Source organism: Leptonychotes weddellii, chromosome 4, assembly GCF_054177405.1.
Source record: "Leptonychotes weddellii isolate Sample4059 chromosome 4, ASM5417740v2, whole genome shotgun sequence".
Classification (NCBI taxonomy): domain Eukaryota; kingdom Metazoa; phylum Chordata; class Mammalia; order Carnivora; family Phocidae; genus Leptonychotes; species Leptonychotes weddellii.
In genome coordinates this window covers 162,911,550-162,936,412 of record NC_138372.1, presented here as the reverse complement: position 1 = coordinate 162,936,412, position 24,863 = coordinate 162,911,550, and the positions used below count along the sequence as shown (strand labels likewise).

At 44.2% G+C, this 24,863-nt stretch overlaps 1 protein-coding gene across 2 annotated transcripts in view; it reads left to right on the top strand.

The window, feature by feature from the left end:
- The window catches only part of DNAAF11 (dynein axonemal assembly factor 11), a 51,969-nt gene extending 35,773 nt beyond the window's left edge, over positions 1-16,196 (top strand). For both annotated transcript variants that reach the window (XM_081816563.1, XM_081816564.1), the window contains exons 9-10: positions 8,112-8,197; positions 14,732-16,196. In XM_081816563.1, coding sequence (XP_081672689.1) covers positions 8,112-8,197; positions 14,732-14,909 — 264 coding nt within the window. In that variant the 3' untranslated portion in view covers positions 14,910-16,196. The remainder of the gene's footprint in view (positions 1-8,111; positions 8,198-14,731) is intronic.
- The last annotated feature ends 8,667 nt before the right edge of the window (positions 16,197-24,863 follow it).

Sequence of the window (24,863 nt, the reverse complement as noted above, 5' to 3'; positions counted from 1 at the left end):
TACGTACCTGTCAATTGATAAGCCAAAATGAATGCATAAATCAGCATGACTAGGGGGCGCCTGGGTGGCTCAGTCGTTGAGCGTCTGCCTTCGGCTCGGGTCATGATCCCAGGGTCCTGGGATCGAGTCCCGCGTCGGGCTCCCTGCTCGGCAGGAAGCCTGCTTCTCCCTCTCCCGTTCCCCCTCCTTGTGTTCCTGCTCTCGCTATCTCTCTCTCTCTGTCAAATAAATAAATAAAATCTTTAAAAAAAAATTTTTAAAAAATTAAAAAAACCAGCATGACTAATTTCAAATGGCCAAATGAACCCCTAATTTCTTTGTGCAGACTTGCTCCCCCCATAGTTGTCCCTGTCCTAGAAAATGGCACCATCACATACTTAGTTGTCCAAGTCAAAGATTTGAAGACATCCTTGACTTACCTCTTCCCCTCGCATGTCCACCTGGTCAGCACTACTACCCAACCATATCCTGAATTCTGTTACTCACCTCTGTCTCCCCGCCTCACCCTTGTCCATGCCGGTGTCATCTCCCAGCTGGACCACCTCAAACAGGCCTCTTTTTGTTTCCCTACTTTTGTGCTTTCCACCTCTTGATTCCTTCCTCATATAAAAGCCAAAGTGACCTTTTTAAAACATAAATCAGATCATTTTATTCTTATGCTTAAAACCTACCAATAGCTGTCTTTCCCTATCATATCCCATAGATGTGGCTTGTTTAAATGAATCGCATCCAAAAAAGCCTCAAATCTGTGGGATCAGTAAGTCTGTTTTCAAAACTTGCCTGATCCTAAGAATCACCTGGAGAGAGCTTGTCAAAAACTAGATTCCTAGACCACTATCCGCAGATTCTAATTAGATGTTGTGGAAATGTGTGTTGTAACAAGTACCCAGAGGTGTGAGAAACATGGAGGAAATCAGTTAAGGGTCTAATGAAAAATCAGGAAACACTTAAGTACTGAAAATGTACACAGGAGATTTATACAGCAATGTACCTTATAGGAGTAAATCAGGAAATGTATTACATGGGTAATAGAAGATCTAGGATGCCAAAGAAGGGGGAGTAAGACCACCCAGAAACCTAGAACATCAGGTGGCTACCTCTTCTCCCAGGGCAGAGGGAGGAGGTGGTGTTGGCGGAAACCATGCACTAGTGTCACCTGGAAGAAACCAGACCTGCAGCGACCTCTTGGGCAGCCACAGAGTAGACTCTACCACTGCTGGAGAAGTTGTTCTCGCAAATAGGGACTGTGGGAGAGGCATCTGGAGCCTCTTTCTTAGTCCGCCAGCTTCCCTCCAGTGCTTCCCATTCGCCACACCCAGCTGGAAGCCACGTGACATGGGAAGCTGGGCAATGAAAACTGGAAGGTCCATATTCCAGGACTCTATAGAGCAGAAACAGGGCAACGCGTGCATAGAACAGCAAACAGGCTCAGCACCTGTATTGTGGGTTTGGATTCCGTATCACATCCTCATGAAAATACCACAGAAGCCTCGCCTGAAGAGTGTGAAAGTCAATTATTAACATTAAATTCTTTTAAGGGCCAATCTCCATTTGAACTTTCCTATTCTCCCACGCAGGGGAAATTGTGAGTAATGGATTGTGCTTCATGCAAATGATGCCTTCTAAGAGGGTGTAGAAGTGCTCAGTGATCCTGAATGCAGAGTCTAAAACCTCCTTCATGGCGGACAGTGGGAAGCTAGAGAAATGTACACACATCTGGAGCTGACAGGCAAACAGGAGCTCAGAAGAACAGATCAGTCAGCCAGTAATTTACATGTCAGTATTCTGACAATAAGTTTGATGACCAGAACACACGTTTACACAGTTCCCAACAAAATTGCATGTCATTAGTACTTTCAGAATAAAGTTTGGGGTGAGGAGGAAGCAATATAACTGTAATAGTAAAAAAAAAAAAAAAAAGAGTATATTTTTACCTCATGATGAAAGAAACACTTTCTTTCAAAAACTACCACTCCCCTGGACTTAAACATTTTGTTCACATCACACACTTTGACTAATGAAAATAAAAGTACATTGAGAATATTGCTGTTTTGCTGAGAGGAAAAAAAAAATGCAGAGATTCCCATCACCTCTTGTGCAAAGTTCAAACACTTTAAAATAAAGTCTTCTGAGACCTGATCTCTGCCTGGTTCTTCACCCTTGTTTCCAGCTATTATCTGCCCAATATTCTGTCTAGTTTATGTGGTCATTTACCTTCCTGTCTTTGTTTAGGCTTTCTTTCTCTCCCTGGAATGTTCTTCATTCCCACATAATCTCCATCTTCTGGCAAACTCCTGCTTATTCTTTAAAATTCATATCAAACCTCACGTCCTCCAGGAAGCCTTCCCCATGCCACCAGGATACAGCCCTCCCTTCCCTGGGCTTCCATACTAGTATATGCATGTATCTATCAGTTGCACTTTCTCCAGTGTATTTTAATTGCTTATATGTCTTTATCTCTCCTGAGATGATCAGGGATAATTTTTCAATCTATCATTCCATATCTACCACTTACTCCTATGTTTGGCACATAGTAGATGCTCAGTAAATATTCCTTGAGAAGATTTAATGGAGGTAATAGGTGACATTATGGTACAAAGTGAAAATCCAAGAAAAGAGAAATTTACTTCTGATTTTGCTGAAGACTATAATTTAAGAAGACAGGGTAAATTCACAAGAAAAAATTAAAAGGTTGATTGTTTTATATTTTGTTCCTCAATAATTATTTCTAGTTATATTCCTTGTTCTTTGTCCATGTGCTCTTTTAATTTATCATTATAGCAAGTCTTCATCTGTAGTGGAGTGACTGCTCATTCGTCTTCAGCCTCATATAAATAACAAGTTGAACCATGTGAAATCACTGTTTTGTAGGGCAAAAATAGTCAGGTATTGGTAATTTCTATTGTTCAACCTGAAGACAAGGATCGAGAGCTGGGTCTCTCTCCCTTGTGTCTGTTTATTGAATTTTACCCAGCACGCCCAGTCTGGGTTTATTTGTCTTAGTGATTTCTATAGTTGGGAAAACAATCATAACATTTTGTTAAAGTAGAGGTACAAGGAAAAAGCCACGACAATCATGGAATATTCCTCAACCGTGAAAAAGAATGAAATCTTGCCATTTGCAACAATGTGGATGGAACTAGAGCGTGTGATGCTAAGCGAAGTAAGTCAGTCAGAGAAAGACAAATACCATATGATTTCACTCATATGTGGAGTTTAAGAAATGAAACAGATGAACATAGGGAAAAAAAGAGAGAGGCAAATGGTAGAACAGACTCTTGCTATGAAGAACAAATTGCGGGTTGCTGGAGGGGGGGATGGACTAGATGGAGGATGGGCATTAAGGAGGGCACTTGTGGGGATGAGCCCTGGGTGTTGTATGTAAGTGATGAATCACTGAATTCTATTCCTGAAACCAATATTATACTATATGTTAACTAACTGGAATTTAAATAAAAACTTGAAACAAAAAAATAAGTTACACTAAAAAAAAATAAAATAGGATGTGAGGGTGATCTGACTAGGACATCTGTCACCCCATTGATTGCCAGGGTTGATTGGGCTGATCTGGCTGGCCAGGCGGGTGTCCCCTTCCTCCCTCACTGTTCCATGTGCGTCCCTCCCAAAGCTGCATGCTCAGTGGAAGAGGATGACCCTCCCTGTTAGAGGAGGACTGTTCTTCTGTCAAGGGTATAGGAATAGCTGCGCTATTTACTCAAGGTCCTCCAAACAAACTCAAGGTCCATTTGTAGGAGAACATAGGGTAGTCAAGTTTCCAAGACTCCAGACACAGCTAAATGAGGTACTCCATGTGGCAGTCTGCCTTTCTTTAATAAATAAAATAAAATAAAATAAAAGTAGAGGGAGATTGTCTCAGTGCCGGGTGCTGCCCCAGGAAGTCATGAGACTCCATCCCAGGGTAGGATTTCAGCAAAAGCTGGAAAGTCATCTGCCAGGAAAGCCTTAGAAGGGACATTTGCCTTCTATAGAAAAAGGGACGTGGTTACTACCTCCATGTTCACTCTCAACTTTCAACTGCATGAAATTGCATGACTCTATGAGAATTAAAGTAATATCACATCATTAAAACGTTAATTTGTACCTTTGTGCCTGTCCCACAATTGAATTTTCAGGAAGCTGATTACATTTCTTTCTATGGATTCAGGAAACCATTATTCCCCGTGATCTAATTTATTGAACATATTTTGGCCCTTACAGCTTATCTATCAGTCATCCCTAAACATACTTAGTACAAATGATTAAGATGTTTAGTGTTGATGAACATCACTTCTTAGAAGAAGAGCAATGCTAGCATTGTAAGTACAGGAGGAAAACAACCGGCAGTTTTTCAGGACCTGAACCTGCGATCTTCTGCTGGAGAAAATCAGATCTCATCAGAAGTGTTTTACCTGCTGTTAATATAAATATTGGTGTTAAGATGAATTTTGGTGTTAATATGAATGTTGGGGTCAATATTTTTCTTACTGATTTCTTAGTTCCTCCTAACTTTTAAACTTAAAAGAATCTTTGGAACTAAATAAGCTGAAAATATCTTTTAAAAATAAGAAACACATTTAGATTCTGGTGCACAGCAAATTCTCTGTGAAGAAAAGTTCCAAATTTGTGATTCTATTTGCATTTCCATAAACACAGTGAATCTTTGTCTGAGCTTATTATGTGACAAATAACAGTGTTAGAAACGGGGTGTTTTAAGATTCTAATTATGCATATGCTCCCATTCTTGTTAGTGCATTTACAACGCAAAGCAATACAAAATTTGTACTTTTGGCTCAAGAGCTTTTTTCTTAAAATTGACAATTTAATGATTTTTTAACTAACATTGGCCTCATTTAATGTAATTAAAATATTCAAAAATAAAAAAAAAAATGCAAAGGTGCCACTGCTCCCTGGGAACAGATCTGAGATGGAGAGGAGCATGCACCATGTCTGTGAGGGCGTGCCCTCAGGACAGCTGCCTGTGAGGGGGAGGGAAGAACTGAGCCAGGAGCAAGATCAGTGATCAGAGAGTTTGGGAGCCAGGCCCCAAGTTCTCACACTCCCATCAGGGTACCAGGTCCCAGCTACCCTTGGGAAGTTGAGGAAGGGACAGAGACTTCCAGAACTGTAAAGGCCATATAGTCAAGGACCACAGATGAATTAGGGGTAACTGGTGTGAATGGAAGTCCCTCACCCTGAAGAGGAATCAGGCAGCCCACACATACATTTGGGGCTCACCATAACCATGTTCCCACCTCTCTGGCTTGGTTAGCTAAAATTACTTAAATTTAAATAAAAGTAAACCTTTAGTAGCTCAGGTATGCTGACAGATGTTTGGGAACCCCATGTTGGACTGCACAGAACATTTCCTTCATTGCAGAAAGTTCCAGTGGACAGTGTTGCTCCACCCAACGGTGCAGCCACGTGTCCCAGAGGTCCTGCTGCCTCCCTGAGACACTGCAGGAAGAAGGGGCCAGTTCTCATTACCCTAACATCAGCAACCTCTCCCTCTGCTCCCCTCAGCTGCACGTGTCCCTGTTTAGTCCCCTCAGTTGTATCTTTTCCTTCATGTTTGATATTAATATGGCTTAATAAAATAGAACTGGGCTCAGTAGCTACTAAATAGTGTTTCCATGTCCTCAAGGATAGGCCAGGAAGGTGGGGGAAATATTTGCATTCATCACACTAGTTCAGTTAAACAAAAGGAGGAAAACTCAGTTAAGTTTTCATATTTAAGTAGTGTAAACACATACCTTACCAACATTAACATCTGAAAATATAACATCAATCATTAGCCAACAAGAAATTAATGGAACACAAAATTATGACATTAATACATTTTAAAGCGTAGGAAATAAAACATGTTAGAATCAACCTCCTCCAAAAAACAAATCAAAAAACCCGTGTTTGATGATAATAGAATCTGCTTCGTTGGGCAAACCTTTCCATGAGTCACCTCCTTTAATTATTCAGTAAACATTGCATTGGTAGCTTTAGCTGCTGATTCTTCCACAGTATTCTTCTATAAGTTTTTGTTCTGCAGACTCTTTTAAAACGCTTCTGAACAAACTCTTCCAGACTTGAAATGTAGTGTCCTTGGGCCCTGCAATATTCACTGCTCTTTTCTCCCAGGGTCTCAGCACAAGTCTGGCCATTGCACAAACCATGTGTGGTACTTACAGGTATTTTTCCCAGTCAAGTATTCAGTAGACACACTGAAAGGGTGGGGTTTCAGCAGATCTTTCCTTTCTGCATCATACAGGGGCCCTCCCATGAGGTCTATGGGAAGGGAAGGGCAAACCTATTGCATCTTCCTCTGCATAAGGGAGCTGCATGAAATCACACCCACAGATGGATTGAATTGTTTTTAAATATGATAAATATACAACTGCACTGTCTAAAACACTGGTTCTATACCACAACATAGAAAGATTACCATCAAGGGATAGTTATCCATCAGGCATTCACCTCCCCAAATTTGATTCTTTTTTTTTTTTAAAGATTTTATTTATTTATTTGACAGAGAGAGACACAGCGAGAGAGGGAACACAAGCAGGGGGAGTGGGAGAGGGAGAAGCAGGCTTCCCGCCGAGCAGGGAGCCCGATGCGGAGTTCGATCCCAGGACCCTGGGATCATGACCTGAGCCAAAGGCAGACGCTTAATGACTGAGCCACCCAGGCGCCCCTCCCCAAATTTGATTCTACCGTCCCTCAGATTAGGATTCATTACTTTATTTCTTTGTTCACCATTCACTTCCTTAAACATTCATGTGACAAACAATGGGATAGGCTTTCTGGGGCTCTAACCAATGGGACATACAACCAAGAATCGTTAGTCAGATGGGAAACAGATTACCCCATCTAATAATTGGATTAAGGGGCCACCGCTCTGATTCAGAGGTTTGGTAAAGCTTGGATTGGAGAATCTAGCTTAAGATTGAGACTACCTTGGGGCTCCTGATTCCCTTCCCATGCACAGATAATGAGTCCAGTATGCTTGCCTGAGCCTGCAGATGGGAGTGGGGATGGTGACCAGACCCTCAAAGTCCAAGCCTAGTCTGTTTCTTCATGGATCTGACCATTGCTGTGCAGTAAGTGAAGTCTCAGGCCCAAAAGAGAAAGGGCAGCGATGTCCCTCACCTGCAGAGGAGTGACCCTGCCCACCAGTGAGATATGGCCAGTAAATGAAGTACTTCTTCCCCAAAGAAAAATGATTAGGGTGGAGAGGGAAATGTACACACTCCAGACCTCTCTCTTCCCTGGAAAGAAAAGGCAGGAGCCGCCATCTTGGTCAGTGGACGAAAACAACACGAAAAGAGGAGTTTTAAAATTCCTTCTATCTGCCTACAAATAATCCTTGTCTCATAGGAATACTGGGAGTTAGGGGTTAAATAAAACAAGTGAACTGCCTCATATTGGCAGGCATATATGTCCAGCGTGGTGTCTGGGTCTAGTAAATGGCCACATGTTCTCTTCTGCCCCCACACTCTTGTACCTTTGAGCTTCCTAAGGGAAAGGTGCTGGGTGTGAATAATCTTTGCTGTATGTTTGTTGGATTAAATCAGTTTTATTTATTGAGAACTCAACATCCTTAGCACTGAGCTTATTTGGTTTAAAATAAGTGGAAGAATTACAGAATTTTTACAGAATTTTTCATACCAGAAGTGGCCTTCGAGCTCATATCTCATGGGGTTCAGTGTGCCGGGAAGGTTGGGATTTGGGCTTCTACCTCGGTGTGCTTCCCGCTGCAACATGCATGTGGAGCGGGGCAGCTCAGAGGCAATGTCTCCACCACATCTGTATTCCCACCCCCCGACCCCCAAGCAGTGTCTGGCATGTCGCTGGCTCTCAGAAAATATTTGTTACATGAATTAATTCACTGCATTCCTCTTGCTGGGCCTTTGGCAGATGAAGGATAGCTTGTGGCTATCCTTCACAATTTGTGATATAATTTTCTCATACCACATACAGGGGCTTATAGTTAGACTCTTTTATGGACTGTGTAGAGAAAATTAAAATGTTTTAACTTCTTAAAAATACATAGGTAGTGTATATTTTTGAGGATATATCAGAGAGTAATGTACCACTTAGTGTGTGTTGTATTTTGATTTCAGGTAGACGGAGTAATCACAGGTTGGAGACAAACATCAAAGGCTGGGGAAAGTACCTTGGACAGCAGCAGAGAGCACACAAACAAAAGGTACCACCTCCCCAGCTGTCTGTCTTGAGCTTTATTATCGTTCTCTTCATTGTCATTTGGTGTCTAGAATGTACCTTCCCCAGAGATACAGTTATTTAAAGTTTATAAAGGATTCCTGCTGTGAATGTTAATGTTTATTTCCAAAATGTAGACTCTCGATTTGTAGGGCTCTTGATCCCTAAAAAAACAAACCTTGTGTATGTACAGGCCCCAGTTACTTGTGACGATAATGGTAAGAGTGGTGATGTCAGCACCAGTGACCACTAACATTGACTGAGCACTCCCTTTGTATCAGGCACTGTTCTGTGTGCTTCACGCATATTAACACACTTTGTCCTTCCCAATTTTATCCTCAGCTTACAGATGGGGCAAATGAGGGAGAGAAGTTTAGGATGTCTGAAGTTCGGGTAGCCGTGATATGTCACTTCATAGATCCTAAAACTCTCAGGGATGCAAGGGCCAAGAGGCCCCATCATGTACCCTCCTGTCAACCTCCTACTCACAGGTGATCTTCAAGCCTCTGCGTCAACCTCTCTCCCACCGGCTCCCTCCTTGCTCTCCATACTCCCCAGTGGCAGGAAGCCTCTCCTCCATTCCCCGCTGAACATTCTAGCTCTGCAGCCTGAAGACCCTCAGAACAAAGCCCAGCTCCTGTGAGCAGTGGCATCCCTTAAAGTATTCTGGACAGAGGTCTCCTCATTTCAGTTCTTCCTTAGAATGCACATCCCAGGCCTTTCGGCTTTCCTTCTGCTTGTCATGATTTCCAGACTCTTACAATCCAGATGGCAAAATCTATTTTGAACCCAGGCAAACTATCTTTGTGATACAAATGTATATGCTGAAATTATCATCACAAAAATACCTGAACAAGAGCTATATTTACGTCTTGCATAATACAAGCAGTCAGGCATTCATATATTCTGAGTCAACTGTGGAAGTTTTGTGGATTTTCAAACGGGTTTGTCTGAACAACAGGTGTGGAGTTGGATTCCTTCTGATAGGTGGGTTTCTGTTTTTAACCTTGGAGACCCACTCTCATATTTCCTAGTTTAGTGGCTTCCATGTCAGACATATGTGTAACTTACAGAGATTCAAGGGTATTACGCTATTACGAATATCCATGGTCATAATTGACCCCCAGCAGCATCCACACATGTAAGGAGTGTGAATCCAGTTTGTAAGGAATCGCAGGAACAGGAAGCCAAGTCATGGCAAACAGCATGGAGCTGGTCTTCAGACCCCGGGGAGATCACCATTACAGTGATTACTTCCTATGTTACATTTGCAAAGCCTCTCTTGTTCGTTTGTACTGCTGAGAAATAATCACCTCCCAGCTATGCATTACATATCTATGTGAGGGTTGTTTGTGGCAGCGCTCCTTCATCATTGACAAACGTCACCATCCACATCACCTCAGCCTCTGGCTGGGCGATCCCATGAACCAAACAGCTGCCTGTGGAGGCTGCACGTGGGAACGAGGTCAGGCAGCTGTGAGCTCAATGGGAAGGAGGATGGCGGACCTAACAATAGACCTCTCATAGCTAGAGCGAGCCTTTGCTCTTACTATGCAGACAGAGTGACTGCAGGCGGAAGATCAGTGGAGTAAGGTTCTGTTCACTGGGACCAGAGGGGATCATGTTTTGTGGGAAGGTAACCGATGCTGTGAACTCTCGTAGTCCCATGACACTGTCTGATCAAGGAGGACACATAACTTGCTCAGAATGGTTTTATTGAGTGTGGAGTGCCTAGTCTGTGCTCCATGATACTCTCTGTCTTTCATCTTCAAAATTACTGTAAGAGAAATTGGGTTATTCCTAATGGACTGAGGTTCAAAGAGATTAATTTGCCCAAGATCACAAAGTTGCTAAGTGATAGTAGAGCCAGAATTATAACTCTTAGTCTGTTCTTGGGCTTGCCTTCCTACTACATTCATGGTGTCTTTTTTTTTTTTTATATATATAGACATTTTTCTTTAGAGCAGTCTTAGGTTCACAGAAAAATTGAGTGAAAAGCACAGAGATTTCCCATATGTCCATGGCCCCCACTCATGCACAGTCTTCCCCACTGTCAACATCTACCACCAGAGTGGTACATTTGTTACAGCTGTTGAACCTACATTGATGCACATCATTATCACCCAAAATTCATAGTTTACATTAAGGTTCAAACTCAGTGTTGTTCATTCTGTGGGTTTTGACAAATATATAATGACAGTTATCTACTGTCATAATATCATACAGAGTAGTTGCACTGTCCTAAAAATACCTGTGCTTCACCCATTCATCCCTCTCTCCCCCACCCCCACCCCTGGCAACTATTAATCTTTTTACTGTCTCTCTAGTTTTACCTTTTCCAGAATGTCTTAGAGTTGGAATCATTTAGTATGTAGCCTTTTCAGATTGGCTTCTTTCACTTAGTAATATACATTTAAGGTTCCTCCATGTCTTTCCATGACTTGATAATGTATTTCTTTTTAGTGCTGAATAATACTCCATTATCTGGATGGACCACAATTTATTTATCCATTTGCCCACTGAAAGAAATCTTGGTTGCTTCCAGTTTTGTGAAATTATGAATGAAGCTGTTATAAACACAGTGTGCAGGTTTTTGTGTGGACATAAATTCTCAACTCCTTTGGGTAAATACCGAGAAGTGCGATTGCTGGATTGCATGGTTAAGGGTGTGTTTAGTTATGTGAAAAAACTGCCAAACTGTCTTCCAAAGTGGCTGTACCACTTTCCATCCCTGCTAGTAATGTATGAGAGTTCCTGTTGCTCCTCATTCTTGCCAGCGTTTGGTAGTGTCAACATTCTGGACTTTGGCCATTCTAACATGCATGTACTTGTATCTCCTTGTTGTTTTAATTTGCATTTCCCTGATGACATATGGTCTGGAGCATCTTTTCATTTGCTAATTTGCCAGCTGCACATCTTCATTGGTGAGGTGTCTGCGAAGGTCCTTGGCCCATCTTCCAATCACACTGTTTTCTTATGTTTGAGGAGTTCTTTGTATGTTTTGGATAACAGTCATTCATCAGATGTTTTTTGCGAATATTTTCTCCCGGTCTGTGGCTTGTCTTGTCTTTCTCCCAAAATCGTCTTTCATGGAGCAGAAGTTTTTAATTTTAATGAAATCCAGCTTGTCAACTATTTCTTTCATGGATTGTGCATTTGCTGTTGTACCTAAACTGGCATCGCCGTACCCAGGGCTGGTTAGCTCTTCTCCTGCGTTCTCTTCTAGGAGTTTCACAGTTTTGCATTTTGTGTTTAGGTCAGTGATCCATAGTGAGTTATTTCTTGTGAAGGCTGCAAGGCTTATGTCCAGATTCATGTTAAATATACCCATGTTGTATTAATTTTTTAGGTGTATGGTATTTTGATGCTATCAGAAATGTGTTTTTATTGCTAGTATACAGATTTGCAATTGATTTTTTTATCGTGGTAAAATACATATAACATAAAATTCACCATCTTAAGTATCTAAAAGTATACAACTCGGTGGCATCTATGGCAATAATTTACAACCATCACCTGGTGGAAGATGATGGTGGAAGTGAAAAGTAATTCACTTTTGTGTTTGATTTTGTACCTGGCAACCTTGCTGATCTCTCGTCTGATTTTATTAATTTGTTGGTCCTTTTGGATTTTCTATATATCTACAGAGAATGATGACTTTCTTTCTTCCTAATCTTGTATCTTTTACTTCTTTTTCATGCCTTAGTGCGTAGGGAAAGGCACCAGTACGATGTAGAATGGAGATGAAGAGCGGGCATCTTTGCCTGATTGCCAGTCCCAGAAGAAAAGTTCAACATTATGCTATTAAGTCTGAAACATCTTATTGGTTTCATAATTCATTCTTTCATATTCAAAATCTGAGGTTGTTTCTATTTGTGTTCTTACTGCTTCTGCTTGTTCTCATGCAAAGTGACCCTTTTCCTTGGGTGATCTTAATTTTGATGGTGAGCTGCTCTATTGCCTTAGGAAATAGTTTGGGGGCTTCTCAGAAGCCTGGGAGGTGCTGAGCCTGGGAAAAAAATTGGCATGTGCTTTGGGGCAGACCCTACCTGAGGACACTGCCAGTTTGGAACCACTTTACTCTAAATTCAAGACCGGTGGTTTTTAACCATGGCTTTCCCAACACAGCCTTTCTCTGTCCCACTCTTCTCACAGTCCCCAGGGTGGTGGGCAGAGTGGGTTTACTTTTCATTCACTCTTACATGACAGAAAAGCCTTCTGGTAGAGAGGCTGTCCTGTCAGACTGCTCACCTGGCACACTCAGGGCCTTGACCCCTGTTCCCAGACTCCATAAGGCCAGCAAGACCAAAAAGCACCACTTTAGGGACTCAGCAAATTCCCTCAGGGCAAAGGTGGCTTCAGGGATCTACTTCCTCCCTCGTTCCTCCTTTTACTGAATTCTGCCCTTAGGGTTCCTTATTATCTTATCACATCTTTCCTGACCTCCCTAAAGTTTTTAATGGGAGGCAGGAATCTTTGGTCCAAATATGCTAGCCTTCCATATTACCAGAAGCAAGTTCTTTCCTTATGTTCTTTAATAAAAGGAATCAATCTTTGATGTGTTTTATGCCTAGTGATTTTAGACCTTTTCTCTTGCTTTCTTCCATGGTGATAAAAATATTCATTTTGCTTTCCAGTTATTCTTAATTAGACTCCAGAAGTTCTGGTGCTGACAGTCAGGTGGTGGGTAAAACTAAACTGGTAATGGGCATCTGTTGGGCGTCTGACATTGAGGGGGACAAAAGCCCCTCTCCTCTTTATTTTGGGATTAGTGTGATCCACAGGTGCCCCTGGCCTATCTGCTCACTGTCCATTACCCAGAGACTCATGACCAATTAAAGTCCTACATGCAAATTATTCCTCACAACATCTGAAGGGGGTGACATCTGGCTGAGTTCAGTGTTTATTACTAAGATCCAGAAGTTGTGGCCCAAGAGGTATATGCCTGGAAGTGAGATAGGCTGCTTTTCCTCAAAGTCAACATAATTATAATAGACGAATTTAGGTATTTACTTAATTAAGTCATAGATACGATAGCCTTTTAAATAAGAGCATGGGAATTAAAATGTAAAGCTATACTTAATAATGACTACATAGTTTATAGCGTACAGTCTGGGTCTTTGGAATATTTATGCTTTATATTCTTTGTATACATTACACTCTCCTTCAGCGGGTCCATGTGTATTAGTCAAAACACTGAGAAAAATAAAAACCTCAAGTGCCTTCAAGGGCTACTCAGCCAACAGGAATGAGGGGGAAAAGGTTACAAGAACAACAGAGGGTTTACACTCTCCAGAGAAAGTCAAACCTCCCTCCCCACCATACACTGTGTCTGAGGACATCAGTATGGAGCTCCTGGATGAAGCCAATTGTGATTTTCTGTAGGTCAAAGATGTCTTATTTAATTTCAGGATTGCACAGTAGTATAATGTTTTTTCATTTATTTAACATGTATTCAGTAAAGCTATATACCAAAGATACAAGGTGAAAAAGACAATATAATTGCTTCAAGGACGCTGGTCTAATAGGGAGAACAGACCAATAATGAGACAATTACATGATAATGTGATAAATGTTCTATTCGAACTCTATGCTGTACTGTTAGATGCTACTAGGAAACGTGCCTATTTGCACAGACCATAGAATGGCTGGGGGCTGGAATAGAGGCACTTAATATATTCTGCTGAATGACTGACAGAATGACCAGTACAGTGATTCCAAAATAAGTTGATTATCAAAGGCACTGGGGGGAACTTGATATAAATACAGAGTACTGGGCCCAACCCCAGACCTACAGATTGAAATTACCAGGGAAGTAGCCCAATGACCTATAGTATCTAGAATTTTCTATATGATGGAGGCATGGGGATCTTTCTTGTTCTGTTTTCACGTAACTGTCACCAAGAGAACTGAGTGCCGGCAGCAGGAGTGGGATCTTGTGGGGGAAACTGGTGGACAGAGCTTTCTAGGCACCCGAATGTATATAAATGCTCCTGCATGCAGGCTGGATCATCTAAAGCAGCAGGGTCCAGGAGCCTGATTAACTACATTCAGGAGTAAGACCTGTCCATAGTGGTTCTGTTATTGATCCTGGCTGTGGGGTTTGCCTGCTGTATCATTTAAAGATTCTCAGGTGTGGGGCACCCGGCTGGCTTAGTCAGTAGAGCATGCAACTCTTGATCTCAGGTTGTGAGTTCGAGCCCCATGTTGGGTATAGAGATTGCTTAAAAATTAAATCTTTTAAAAAGTGAATAAATACAGATTCTCAAATGAGCAGAGTCTCCCAGCCTAACTCCCCAGCACTTTACTTCTCCACTCTTGCTCCTACAGGGCTCTGAGCTACCTGAAACCAGGGACAGTCTCTTATTGTATCTCTATGCTGTATGCTCTATAAGCATCTCTATGCTCTAAGGATAGCACTTGCTGATGTTTGCTGAATAAATGAATGGATGATTGATTCTGTTTGAAATTTCATTTAAAAAGGCATCTCAATTTCCTTTTGCCTTTTTTGCTGTTGTAGAAGCAAGCAAATTGAGAAACTAGAAGTAGATCCTAGCAAGCATTCCTTCCCTGATGTGGCTAACATAGTTCAAGAGAAAAAACACAGGCCCCGAAGAGTTCAATCTGAACCCAAAATTACAGCAAGTGAGGAAGATCCCGACTTTGAAGATAACCCTGAAGTGCCTCCATTGATTTGAAACATCAGGCTGCATCGATGGACCCACCAGACCCAGTTCTGTTCATTGCAGAGTGTGTGCAGACCATTTATGGTAAACACAGAGTTATTTATCAACGTTACTACTCCAGTGTTTTAGCTTCTACTTTATACAGTAATATTCTTAAACTAGTTTAAAATTCAAATGTACACCTTAAAATGCTATAACTCATTTGTCTATAATAAAATGCTCCTAGTGCAAATGTTCCATAAATCAAAGAACTATTACATTAAGACGTTGATTTTCAATCATAGGACTGGCTGCTAATGCAGACAGATGAAGTCAGAGATAAAAGGCCTGATTATTAAATTGGTACTTCAGCAAATTGGTCAAGCTCAGAAGTTAAAACTGTAATTTCAGATCGAATTGGAATGCTTTAATATGATTTTAGCAGTGTTTCAATTTTCTTCTCATGATTATTGGTGGTAATACTTTGGAATGATGAAGAGGAGAGTGAGCAGAGGTAGGAAGGGAGAACCTCTAAGGCTGTAGATATAGGCTTGACTTCCACAAAATGAGGGGAAGGAGGTGAAGGGAGGGGGATGGAGGATGGGCTAAATGGAGCCTTGGGAGACAGTGCAGCTCTGAGAGCACTCCAGCCAGCCCAGCGGGAGCTCTAGCACAGGGTTGTCCACAGAAGACGAGCCTCTTGGGTCAAGATGGCTGAGCCCAGCTACCCCTGCCATATTCAGGTCTTGGCCAGTAGCTCCCTGCCCTGAGACTGGTGGCCAGGGCGGGAGACTTTTGGTGCTCTGTACTCCTTGTGCAGATTCTCTCTTGGGGAGAGCTGAGCTGGGCACCTCTGTCGTGCCACCAGGAGGTTACAGAAGCTCCGCCAGCCTTGAGGAGGCTGTCCTGAGGGCTTATGGGAAAGAAGAAAGTGCTCTTCAGTGCTGGGGGAAAGGAGACCCCTGGACATAGAGGAGGAAAGGTTAGCAGAGCTGTTGCCTGGAGTCACGTGGAAACATTATAAATGTACCTCCTGCCTGAGTAGGTGTAGGGAAAGAGATTTCCAAGTAGAATGCCAGAGGACCACTAGCGTTTTTAGCTCCAAATCAAAAGACACAAATAGGGCGCCTGGGTGGCTCAGTCGGTTAAGCGGCTGCCTTCAGCTCAGGTCATGATCCTGGAGTCCCGGGATCGAGTCCCGCATCGGGCTCCCTGCTCGGCGGGGAGCCTGCTTCTCCCTCTGACCCTCCCCCCTCTCATGCTCTCTGTCTCTCCTTCTCTCTCTCGCAAATAAATAAAATCTAAAAAAAAAAAAAAAAAGACACAAATAATTGGTCCATTTTCAAGCAGCATTTAGAGAAAATATAAAGGAACTAAACTGGCTAGGTTCAAAAATAAAACTTTTTCATCCCAGTCTCTCCCAATTGAAATAAAAAAACAGCCTCCCCCTGACTGTGAACCACATTGTTGTTTTGGGTCTCCCAGGAACTACCAGCAGTTTAGAGTTGGTGTCTAGTAACCCCTGAAAACTCTGTTTATCAATGCACAGTCATCCAGGGTAAGTGCAGACCTCTTTACAGAAGGCTAGGAGGAAGATTCACAGGATAAAATCTGGGCAGTGTAGCAGGGATCTCCAATGAGATCCAGCCATGAGGTAGTGAGCCATGGGCATACCTGGGGGAAGAGTGTCCTAAAAACTGAGAACAGCATGTGCAAAGGCCCTGAGGTAGCACATGGTTTCAGGAACAGCCAGTAAGCCAGGGTGACTGGAGCAGGCTGAGCAGGGCAGAGTATCAGAGAAGGGCTGGGAGAGCTAATGGAGAGGCGGCCCTGACAATGCTTGATCTAAAAAGGCAAGCCTACCACTGGGCAATCATATTGCTCCCAAAGGAGTGTCTTTGGATTTTGTAGCGTTTTGTTTTTGGGGTTTTTTGCCAAATATTTTCCTATGCCCATCTCGTTTTTGATCTTAGGAGAAATCCTCTCAACTAAGCATTTGTTCATTTTTCATTCAATAGGAATGTGCCTACCGTGGACCAAGTACAGGGAGTATAATAGTGAACCCAAAGAAACATCTCTTGGGTTTCACTGAGCTTATATTTTTGTGATGCAAACAAATGTGGATCAATTATACTAGCAAACTGAGCTAACTTTTCTGAACCCACTGTTATGTTTTACAACTGAGACTCCCAAAGATCAGGTGGCTTGCTCTAAGATAGCACAACAAGATGTTAGAATGAGATTCTCATTAAGTCATTTTTGACTGGGTTTCTAATATGAAAGACTTTTACCTACCAAAGTGAATGAGATGGTTCACATGGCAATGTTTTCAAAGAAAATAGGCACAAACCTACTTCATGAATCTTAAAAAGACTCACTCCCTTTGGAAATATGAAAAGAAGTATGAGGGTAGAGGGGCTTTGTGGGGGATGATGTCTTTGGGGGTGAAGATGGATGAACACATGTCTTTGGAGAGAGCTGTTACCTTACTGTGAGCTCCACTTCCGATTCGGGGCTCCTCCTCTGTAGCCCAAGCTTAGTGAGAGGGCCTCCAAAGGGTTGAACCAGGGAGTTTTGAAGAGTTTCCTGAAGTTTGGGGACACACAGGCTGGTGCTTGACTCATGCCTGAGAAATCTGAAACTGACAGTGGGCCAGAGTCCCATCCTGCTAGGGGAATCATCCATGGGACCAGAGAAAAGCTGTGCCAGAGGAGCGGAGAGTGTGGCCCCCTCCCACAGCTGGCTGGGGACAGGGAAGCATGAGACTTTTCCAAGGACTAGATGTGGGTTGTCATGGGCTCTGTCCATTTGGGCCGTCTGGAGGGGTGAGGAGCCCAGGGAGGAGGCTGGAGGCATGCCACTGCGTGCGAGGCTGAGGAAGGATGCTCAGAGGACTGCCCAGGACCAGGAACATAGTTGAGGGGCAAACGGGGAGCCTCTGAAGAGTCCATGAAAGGGCCTCAAGAAGGAGAATAGTCAGCTTCATTTGTCCTCTAGGCTAGCAGAGCAAGAAGCCTGGCCAAGCCAAGTGAGGACCATCTTACCTGTACCAGTCAAGGTCCTGGCAGTTCCTAGCCTTGGACTTGAATGGGTAAAGAGAGAGAGTGGTCACCTGGACCCAGAGAGACAACTGAAGGCAGTAGACAGCCAGCAGGAACTGGGACCTTCTTCCAGGGATGCAGCCCACAGGGATGAAATGGGGAAATAAACATCGTGACCTTAATTTCCTCCTCCCTCCAATCTCTTGCTAGAGTTTCCCACCGGCCAAACCCGACCAGAAGCCAGGGGCAAGGGAGCCTGCCCATGTGGCCCTCAGAGGTCATGCTCCCAGGGTCCACAGCATGGTAGAGGGCGGCAATGGATGGAGCCCACACATGCCCCCTCACCTCTCTCTCCTCACCTGCCCCTGCCTTCCTGACTCCAGGATGGCCCGGGGCAGGGGAGGGAGAGGAGTGGAGAAGGTTAATGCCAGGGTGGTGACTTTACTGAGCAGAGACTGGGAGCACTGAAAGGCCTCTATTCCCCAAGAGTAGGAGGAAACGTCCATAGGACCTGCCTACATCTTCATCCAGGGCAGGGCCACCCCATTGAAGAAAGAGGAAAGGAAGAGTGGGAGACACAAATACGTTGTTTTAATCACTTGCTGCAAGGTGAGCATTCAGTGTTCCGTTTATGCGAATAATACCCCGCTTCCGGAATCTGGTGCTCCGGCTGCTCTCTGCGGGTCCTCCCTGCGCCATCCTCCTTACCTCTGCTTCGGCCTTTTCTTGCTTCCGGAAGGCTCATTGCTTCTGCGCCCACACCAGCGCCTCCAGGGGCAGGAGAGGCCCCAGGAGAGAGAAAAATCTCACGGATGTGATGCCAGCTTCTGGTCCTGTTGCCCAGATGCCCTCAGGTCCACAAACTTCTCCTGCTTCTCTGTAGCTGGTGTTGAGCAGCGACAACTGTCCTTTCTCCACCATCATGTCCCCTTGTGTCCCGCACAGCTGTTTCCATCTCTGCATCCGCTCCTAGCAGTGGGACCCTCGCCTGTGAGTGGCCTGTGAATGGCACGAGACCGCTGACCGTGGCAGTCACGGGGACGGGGCGGGCAGTGCTGCTCCAGCCCCAGGGCCTGGGTTGCAGTGCCCTCCTTCCCTGCCATCCCTCCTACCCCGCCACAGGAAGCCTGCCCTCCGCCTGACAGCAGGGGCCGCACCACGCAGCGCACGTCTGTCACCATTTGCAGTCTGTCACAGCTTGCCTGACACATTTGGATGGAAAGCGCTAGCCCGTCTCCAGTTGACGCCTGTCAGGCCAACGTGTCTGACACTCCTGGAACAGACCGTAGCCAAAAGTAGCTGTTCTTTTCCAAATTCACTCCCTAACTTTTGCTCCTCCGATTTGGTCTGGTGTTTTCCCTGTGTGAGAGATAAACTTCCATTGGCCCTGTGGCTGGGTCTCTTCACTTGGCAAACATTTACTGAGCACCTGCTAGGTGCCAGGAGCCATATCAGGTGCTAGGGAAAGTTGTCTTCTGAGAGCCCACTCTCCCAGTTCTCGTCCTCTTTCCGTAACTGCTCCCTCCACCCTTCACATAAGGCCGTCCCCCAGGGTGAGCCCTTCGGCCCCATCCTCTTCTCCGTGGGTACACTTCCCCTTCCTGGGACACCTGGGCCCATTCCTGTGGCTTCTGCTGCCAGCTCTTGGCTGATGCCCCCTGAAATCCCCGTTTCAGGCCTTCGATGCTTTCCTAAAGTTCACCTGACTCCTCCTGGTCCAACGCTCAGGTCATCCATCAACTTCTCTCCTCTTTTCCTGCCCCTTCACCTTGTTCTGCCTCCTGTCCTCTGGCTCTTGTTTTATGCCTTCACTTTCCATTCACGTTGATTGGAAAACACCATCACTGCTTCCTGTGTTCAGCATTCAGTTGGCAACTAAATCCTGTCTGTTCTACCTCACAAAGAGCTTCTCCTGTCTCCTTTAAACCCATTTCCACTGCTTGCACTCAATCTCCCATCATCCACTTGTCAACATGACCCCTACCTCACCCCTCCTCGACTTAAACACCCCCTTGGACTGTTGCCCAGAGGACAAGATCTGGACCCCATCCTGCTGTGAGGCCACATCTCCCACCACTTGCCCCTGAGCCCCAGCCTACCCATGACACCAGAGTTGTCACCATTCATGAGAGCCATGTGGGGGTTACCCATGCATAGAAGCTCTGTAGGTGGTGTCACTGAGCTGAGGCTGGTGATGCACTGGATCTGAGGGCTCACGTGAGCCCTCTCAGGGTTGGATGGGAGCAGGGTGATGTTGCCAAGACCCTGGGACAGAGTGGAGGCCCTGCTGTTAAGGGGGGAAGGCAGGACGAAGCACACAGCATCTATTCCTTCACAGGAACATCGGTTGGGGCCCATTTCAGAGAGAAATTAAGACCAACTTGACAGGCCATCATCTTGCATCAGGTGCTCTGGGAAAGTGCACTTGTTCACAGTCTGTTGAAGGGAGAAATCACTGACCAGAGTGACCCAGGAGCTCCCCTGACATCACTCAGGGTTATGAAGAACTGGGTTGTAGAGTCTGCTTACCTCCACCACCTAAGGGAAAAAATCAGAATGCCCTGTTCTGGTTATTATTGCTACATAACAATCATTCCATACTTAGTGACATAGAACAACCATTTCATTATGCTCCCACTTTCTGTAGATCAGAAATACAGACAGACAATGGAGATAGCTTGTCTTTTCTCTCTTATGCTGGAGATAACTTGAAATCTGGAGGCTGGAATCACCTAGAGGTGTCTTCACTCACACAATTGATAGTTGATACTGGTTTTTGACCAGGACTTCAGCTGGGCTGACAGCCAGAACACCTGCACATGTCCATGAGGGCTGGTCTAGCCTTCCTCAGAGCATGGCACCCAGGTTCCAAGAGTGAGCATCCCAAAAGAACCAGGAAATGTATGGCAGCTTACTTCTGCCACACCCTGTTGATTGGGGCAGTCGCAGAGGCAGTCCAGCTTCAAAGGGAGAAGACTCCATCTCTACGTCTGCTGGAGGAGTGGCTAGCTTCCGGAAGAGCATGTGGGACAAGAGACATTGTTAGGAGTATAGAGTCTACCATAGTGCCTTTCCTCCTCCAAGAAACTCAAGTTCTTTTAGGCAACATTTCCTGCTCCCAAAGAAAACAGGAAGTGGCTCCTCTCCTGTTCTATGAATGAAAGATAGGGACAATGGTGAGGTGGACAAGTATTTAATTTTACCTCAGGACCAGTGTCATCACACACATCACTGACTGCTTCTTTCCTTGAAGGGTTCTATAAGTAAAAATACAAGTCAATACTTATGGCCAAATGAAGATCCTTGGATGCAGTCTAGAAGGGTTATTCAGAGTTTTGAATGATATCCCATTTAATGTTCCTTAGGTCATGCAGAAAACAATAGAAAAGAGCGTTTTTAAAAAATTTCCTTTGGCCAAGGTCACCTGGGTGGCTCAGCCGGTTAAGCATCCTGACTCTTGATTTCGGCTCAGGTCATGATCTCAGGGTCCTGTGAGATTAAGCTTGGCATCGGGCTCCATGCTCAGCGGGGCGTCTGCCTGAGATTCTCTCTTTCTACTCACTCTCTCTCTCAAAATAAATAAATCTTTAAAAAATATATTCTCAGGGCACCTGGGTGACTCAATCAGTTAAGCATCTGGTCTTCAGCTTAGGTCATGATCTCAGGGTCCTGGGATTGAGCCCTACCCACATTGGGCTCTGCACTCAGTAGGGAGTGTGCTTCTCCCTTTCCCGGTGCCCCTCCCCCCACTCATGCTCGCTCTCTCTCTCTCTCTCAAATAAATAAAAACTGTAAAATTTTTATTATTAAAAAATTCTCTCTCCCCCTCTGCCCCTCTCCCTGCTTGCATGTGCTCACTCTTTCTAAAAATAAATAAAAATTAAGAATAAATAAAAAGATTTGAAAAAAATTCCTTTGGCCATATTTCTTTGAGAGCAGCAGTGAACTGGGATAATTGTACTTGAGCTGCTCATGAGTGACTGTTTTTCTGGCCTTCCCTTTGCAAGCTTCCCCAGGGCTCTGGACGGGGACTGATCTCAGTGTTAGCTGTCAAGCATCAGAGGTCAAAATCTTAAAGATGAAGCTAAAGCAATGCTTAGAAGAAAAAGTATCACTTTTGTTAAAAAAAAAAAACAATTTTTTAAAAAAGGTAAATCTATAACTTCCTTACAGATATAAATAAATAAATGTCAAAGATTGTACTTAACTCACTAATGAGCAAAACAGTAGGATGTCACAACCTGTCCCGAGGAGAACTTGCAAATCAGTAGCAGAGAGGCTGTAAGGTCCACTTCCACGAATTCACAGACAGACACAAGATGGGTCCTTCCACAGGGAGGCGGTCAGTCGCAATCCACCAGACACAACCTACTGGACTCCCAGGGGTTTATGACTTGCACAGTTGTGGATCAGACGATGGACAGGGGAGATGGCACAGGAAGGTGTGTGGGCAGACCACCCAGCAATCTGTATTTGCCCCATTCAGAGCCTTTATCAGTTTTTCTTCACACTTCGAGTACACTTATCAAAAAATGTCGATGTCGGGGAGCAAGATGGTGGGGGAGTAGGAGACCTGGATTTTCTGGTCCCAGGAATTCAGCTGGATAGGGATCAAACCATTCTGAACACCTACAAACTCAACAGGAGATCGAAGAAAAGAATAGCAACAACTCTCTGAACAGAAAAGCGACCACTTTCTGGAAGGTAGGACGTGCGGAGAAGTGAATCCAAGGTGATATTCGGGAGGATAGACGGCGGGGGAGGGGGCCTCCATCAGCGGCTTCTAGCAAGTGATAGAGCCGCGGAGCACAAAATCAGAAATTTTAGAAGTTGGCTCCACTGAGGGACATGGCTCCAGTGGCTAAGCTGGGGATGGAACCCTCGCTGGGACAGTGTGGTCTCAGGACCCTCGGGGTCACAGAAAGACCAGGGGTGCCTGAGTGTGGCAGAGCTCCCAGGTATCAGAGCAGGGTGCCTGAGTGTGGCAGAGCTCCCAGGTATCAGAGCAGGGAAGCCGGCTGCAGAGACGGAGCCGAGGTGCGGGCTCTCAGCTTGGGGTTGCCATAAACCATGATCGGCGGCAGAGTCAGGTCCCTGCTCCTCCAGCAGGGACCCAACAAGCGGCAGATCCGGGGAGACTCACCTTCCTTCCCCGGGAGGAGCAGCGCGGGAGTGCACACAGGGATCTCCTGGGTTTGGAGACCACACCCAGTCGGGTGCCAGAGATAGAAATGCTCGGTCACAGGCCGGGTGAGCACAGAATGTGGCCAGAGACCGGGGAGACGGGAGTGACTGACTGCTTTTCTCTGGGGGCACACTGAGGAGTGGGGCCCCGAATTCTCGGGTCCTCCGGGGCGGAGATTGGGAGGCCGCCATTTTCACTCTCGACCTCCAAAGCTGTACGGAAAGCTTGCAGGGAACAAAAGCTCCCAAGAGCAAACCCGAGCAGATTACTTAGCCCAGACCGGCAAGGGCGGGGCAATTCCGCCTCTGGCAAAGACATTTGGAAACCAAGGCAACAGGCCCCTCCCCCAGAAGATCAGCGAGAAGGGCCAGCCAAGACCAGGTTTACCGATCAATGAGAACGGCAGAACTCCAGCGCTAGGGGAATACTGCACATAAAATCCATGGCTTTTTTACCATGATTCTTTAGTCTTTCAAAGTTGATTTTTTTAATTTTCATTTTCTTTTTTTTTTTCTTGAATTTTTCTTTTTCCCTTTTTCAACCAACATCTTATCAAACACTTTTTTAAAAATCCTTTTTATTTTTCATTTTTAGAGTCATATTCTATCCCTTCACTGTAGTTAACCTTATTTTTGGTATATATATAAGTTGTTCTCTCTTTAAAATTTTGGGGTACAGTCTCTTCTAACAGACCAAAATATACCCTAAATCTCTACTGTATGGCTTTGTTCTAGTCTCCTGCCTAATCACATTCTCTCCCCCGCCCCTTTTTTTGTAATCTCTCTTCTTTCTTTTTTTCAACCAACTTCTTATCAATTCCTTTCATAAAATCTTTTATAATTTTCATCTTTACAGTCATCATCCATCCCTTCATCGTATTAGCCCTTATTTTGTACATATATAAGTACATATATAAGTTTTTCTTTCTTTAAAATTTTGAGAGGCACTTTCTTCTAACAGAACAAAATACGCCCAAAATCTAGTGTGTGGCACTGATCCATTCACCAGCCTGATCATATTTGATCATATCCTTTTTTTCTTTTTTCTTTCTTTTCCCCTGGTTTCAGGTCTCTTCTGATTTGTTTAGTGTATGTGTTTCTGGGGTCGTTCTTACCCTGTTAGCATCTTGTTCTCTCTTTCATCTATTCTCCTCTGGACAAAATGACAAGACGGAAAAACTCACCTCAAAAAAAAGAACAAGAAGCAGTACCAACTGCCAGGGACCTAATCAATATGGACATTAGTAAGATGTTGGAACTAGAGTTCAGAATGGTGATAATAAAGATACTTGCTGGGCTTGAAAAAAACCATGGAAGATACTAGAAAAACCCTTTCTGGAGAAATAAAGGAACTAAAATCTAAACAAGCTGAAATCAAAAAGGCTATTAATGAGGTGCAATAAAAAATAGAGGCTCTAAATGCTAGGATAAATGAGGCAGAAGAGAGAATTAGCAATATAGAAGACCAAATGATGGAGAATAAAGAAGCTGAGAAAAAGACAGATAAACAACTACTGGATCACGAGGGCAGAATTTGAGAGATAAGTGATTACATCAGATGAAACAATATTAGAATAATTGGGATCCAAGAAGAAGAAGAAAGAGAGAGGGGGGCAGAAGGTATAATGGAGCAAATTATAGCAGAGAACTTCCCTAATTTGAGGAAGGAAACAGGCATCAAAAGAACAGTAGAACAGATCAATGAAACTGGGAGCTGGTTCTTTGAAAGAATTAATAAGATTGATAAACCCCTGGCCAGACT